We start from the raw sequence: 3,942 nt of genomic DNA on the forward strand, positions 1-3,942 counted from the left end.
TGAGATATCAAAAAAGTACTCCAGAGTGTTGTTCAGCATGGGGGTGAGTAGAAAATGAAGGCTAATCATGTTTTGGGTGTACTATTCCTTTAAGGCTGATTGCAAAGTGAACTAATTATCTAAAAAAGTTTCAACATGTGACAGTGTGCCAGACAGTTGGCAAAATAGTATGCCATATATATGTAGTTTTTCTAGGAATGTGTTGATAATTTGGAAGTTAAGTGTAAAGCAGTGAGCTGCTTAAAGTTCAGCAAAAAGTGTTCTGTGCAGAGGACTGTTCCTAGTTTTTAAAAGTGTATTTAGCAAAAATGCAAACTGAGCATGGTGTGTTTGTGCTTTTAGTTTTGCAAACTCAGCGGTTTTGCTGTAATTAATTTTACTAATTAATCAGTTAGGATTTAAGCATTCAGAAACTGTGAATTACAAATAAAATGTTTTATAGTACAGCAAAAAACCTAAGAAATCAATTAGATTAACTGGTAATTTCCCTTTAGTGACTTTAGTGTTTAAATGATGGAATTGGCAATTATATCGGAATAGAATTTTACATGACGTCAATTCCATAGACATACAGTTGACTTCCTTAGCATAAACCTTATGGCACAAATTTAAGACAAAAAGGGAGAGCATAAACCAAAACTCCTTCACACCTAGAAAATTAAAAGAACCTGATTGCATAGATATACAAACCTTTCACTTACATTTTGTTGAAGGGAGGCCTGCTGCCTTGGTTTATAAACATGGAGGGATTAGTATTGATGTTGAGATACTAATTTCTGCTTGACAATAACTCCTGTAAAAACCACTGTGCAGCTATATTATAGTATTTATTGACTGCAATATGCTGACTGTGCAAAATATGTGAATGGAATAGTCATACCACTACCTCACCTACTACACTTTAATGTAAAAGTTAATCCACCTGTATATAAGCCATCCGGATTGTACATGACACCTCAAATCTCTGCTACTCCCGTTTGTTTTTCATTGTGATACATGTACACTTGCACCTTATTTATCTTAAAATACTGTATATATAGTTTATTATACATTTTTTCCCCCTCCCTGTTTGCACCTTCTTTAATTTCTATGCCATTATTTGACCAGTGAATTTCTCCGCTGTGAGATCAATAAAGCTCATCTAATCTAATCTTGATATTCAGAGGTTAATTTATTTTGGCATTGCCCCCAATATAAAGGGTTACTGGAGAATTAAAACAGGTATTTAAAAGTCCTAAAGGAAAAAAACTGAACTCCCAACATGCAGACAGAAATGACCAGATGCAGATCAGACCAGAATGTGTTCCGATTATAACTGCTTTTAGTTGCTACGCCAACAAGATCGTCTCTTTGCATTTATACATTAATATGCGATTAAGATGACATCTTATAGATTACTAATCTGGATTTAGGATGTTAGGAGACTGTTATAACATTTACTACACAGGAAAGATTAGACTGCAGCTTTAATTTATCCCCCTGAAATATTTCAACCTGCGATTTGTGTTCACACTGTACAAAAATACATTTAATTAATTGAACAGTAAACTATGTACTAAACACATGAAAAAAATTCCCTGAAGAAGAAAAAAGTGACAAAAAGGTTTGTAAACTTAATAGATTTTATTGGCCAATGAAAACCAGTTCAGACAAGAATGCCGTATTGTTTCAGAACATCTGTGTATTTTGCAATCTTGCTCTCCACGTTCTTCTCTGCCTGCTTGGTCAATGTGACCGTTGCCTTTTTCTTGGCATAGCGAAGCTTGGACTTCTCCTTCCTCTTCTCTTCTAGAGTGGCTGTGATTGCCTGGTACTTCCAGCCGACCTCGTGGGCCAGACGTCCGAGGAGGGCAAACTAAGGAACACAAAAAAAAGAGGTTAGAATGACATTTTAAATGTTCAGGTTGAGACTTTGACATTCCATAATCTTTTTGGACTGGGGAGTCATACCTTACGGGTGGGCTTCAGACGCACGACTTTAAGAGCAGCTGGGACAACCATGCGCTTTCTCTGCAAAAATAAACCCAACATTAGGGAAGAAAAGAAACATTTTGCATCTACATGTTCATTGAAGGTTTAGTCTCAGGTTCTTGTATTCATCATACTGAATTCAGCCAAGGGGGATAAGAAGTACATCATCACAGACTGCATACATTTATTTTAATACAAATATATTGGCTCACCTTGTCATAGGGTGGGGGGATGCCATCAAACACCTTCAGCCTGTCCAGAGCTGCCTGGCCTCTCTTGGTTTTGTGGGGCAACATACCTAGGGTAAAGATTTAAACTTTAAAAATGATTTAAAGCTGAAAAATATGCAACTATCCAAGCACAGGACATTAATGCTCAACTCAGCAGTCAGATCTATATTTTGCTCATCAATGGATTATCAGTTTCGGGATAAAAGGCTCATCACTGTCGAGCAAATTGTGCAACATTTATAATGTATTTATTTTTTCTGACACGGCTCACCTCTAACAGTCCTCCAGAAGATCCTGCTAGGAGCTCTGAAGTGGTACGGTCCACGAGACGGATTTGTGTTCATCCGCTTCCGCAGGAACGCCAGATACTTCACTGTGATTGAGCACATTACACAGAAGGTTACTCATCCAATCAAAACAGGGAAAGGCCACTTCTAGAAGCGGCGCTCATGTCTCAGATGGTAGTGCATGTAAAGTATTCTCATGGTCAGTGAAACTCGAACTACATTGGGTAAAACATCACAGACAAGCATTCCCATTTAAGATCACGATTCGACAATTAACTTACGTTTGTTACGGTAGAAGTTGCCAGAGATGTTGATGCCCTCACATCTCACCACCACCACTTTGTTACCTGGTTGATCAAAAAAGACAAATTAATCATCAATACATAACATTTAATGGGTTAAACTTTAAAAAACAAAAAACAAAACAAAACACACTTTAAAGACATACCCAGGAGGACCTGCTTAGCCGTAATGGCAGCAAGTCGGCCCAGTAGATGGCCCCTGCCATCTATTAGCAGAACCTGCATGAGCAAACAAACTATAAATCACTTTGTATCATAAGGGTTAAACGATTCATGCTCAGTTTTCTCAAATTGCTACTTTTTATGCAAGTGGCTTAACACTAACCACTTTGTATTTAACTAATCATTAAACCCAAGTCTGATCTGAAGTGTATCCTCCCAGATAAACAGAAATTGAAGTCAAATCTACACAATTCTTCAAGAACCAAACACCTGTAAGGTAAGTAAGGTCATTTTAAAAGTCTGCATTCCTGATTATCCATTTTCAGATCAGAATCTAATAGAACATTCATTGAAGCATGTGAGCATTAGAGTGAATCAAATGACTTCATATATCGGTTAAATCGCTTAAAATGTAAATTAATCGCCATAGATTGTTACCCGTTTGTTAATTTCTTAACTTTTTTTAACTGTTTGAAAAGCCGCTAAATGAAAGGAACGACCAAGCTAAGGGGAAGCTAACTTTAGCATCAACCACGCAGCACGATCAAATTCGAATCAGAGGCCAGCAATAAAGAAAAAGGTAAATGTACACATGGTAAAACTACATTAAATTAGCGCGACCGCGTTAATAAAACCCTTCTACCAGTTTAGATGGTGAAGCTAAACCAGTTACCTCCTAAGGGAAGCTGCCATGATGGAAAGCATGTCCACACAGATACGGCCGGGTGTCGGTGATTATCGCAAAAATAATAAGTTTAACAGCAAAAAAAGAACAAATAAAAGCGCCATAACGAAAGAATAAAGTTACTTAGTGCTGCTCTGATACTATAGGCATCGATTTTCGACCTGAAAATGGATTTTACATAGTTTATATATCCGCAGCGTCTGCTCACCTTATTGAACCGGTCCGCCATGATGTGCGAAAAGAAAGAAGAACGGGGCTGCCCGCACTAAAAGGCAGGGGCAACCGGAAGTGACGAAGATGAATTT

General features: G+C 37.6%; 1 protein-coding gene across 1 annotated transcript; it reads right to left on the minus strand.

Annotated features, from left to right (window-relative positions):
• Positions 1 to 1,603: 1,603 nt before the first annotated feature.
• On the minus strand, positions 1,604 to 3,926 carry rpl13a (ribosomal protein L13a). The gene is made up of 7 exons (XM_015401737.1): positions 3,846 to 3,926; positions 2,937 to 3,009; positions 2,770 to 2,835; positions 2,473 to 2,574; positions 2,184 to 2,269; positions 1,951 to 2,010; positions 1,604 to 1,855 (listed from the first exon to the last, which is right to left on the minus strand). Exons 1-7 carry the CDS (start codon positions 3,864 to 3,866, stop codon positions 1,646 to 1,648), a joined length of 618 nt encoding a protein of 205 aa, XP_015257223.1. The 5' UTR covers positions 3,867 to 3,926; the 3' UTR covers positions 1,604 to 1,645.
• Positions 3,927 to 3,942: the final 16 nt, after the last annotated feature.

Source organism: Cyprinodon variegatus, unplaced genomic scaffold, assembly GCF_000732505.1.
Source record: "Cyprinodon variegatus isolate N-32 unplaced genomic scaffold, C_variegatus-1.0 Scaffold1253, whole genome shotgun sequence".
In the NCBI taxonomy this organism is placed as follows: Eukaryota; Metazoa; Chordata; class Actinopteri; order Cyprinodontiformes; family Cyprinodontidae; genus Cyprinodon; species Cyprinodon variegatus.

Excerpts from the sequence above, each read along its gene's own strand:
- rpl13a (XM_015401737.1), bottom strand. The coding sequence starts at position 3,866 with ATGGCGGACCGGTTCAATAAG. Across the intron at positions 2,575-2,769 it reads CAACTTCTACCGTAACAAAC|TGAAGTATCTGGCGTTCCTG; the intron begins GTAAGTTAATTG and ends GCTCAATCACAG. Across the intron at positions 2,270-2,472 it reads CTTCTGGAGGACTGTTAGAG|GTATGTTGCCCCACAAAACC; the intron begins GTGAGCCGTGTC and ends TCTTTACCCTAG.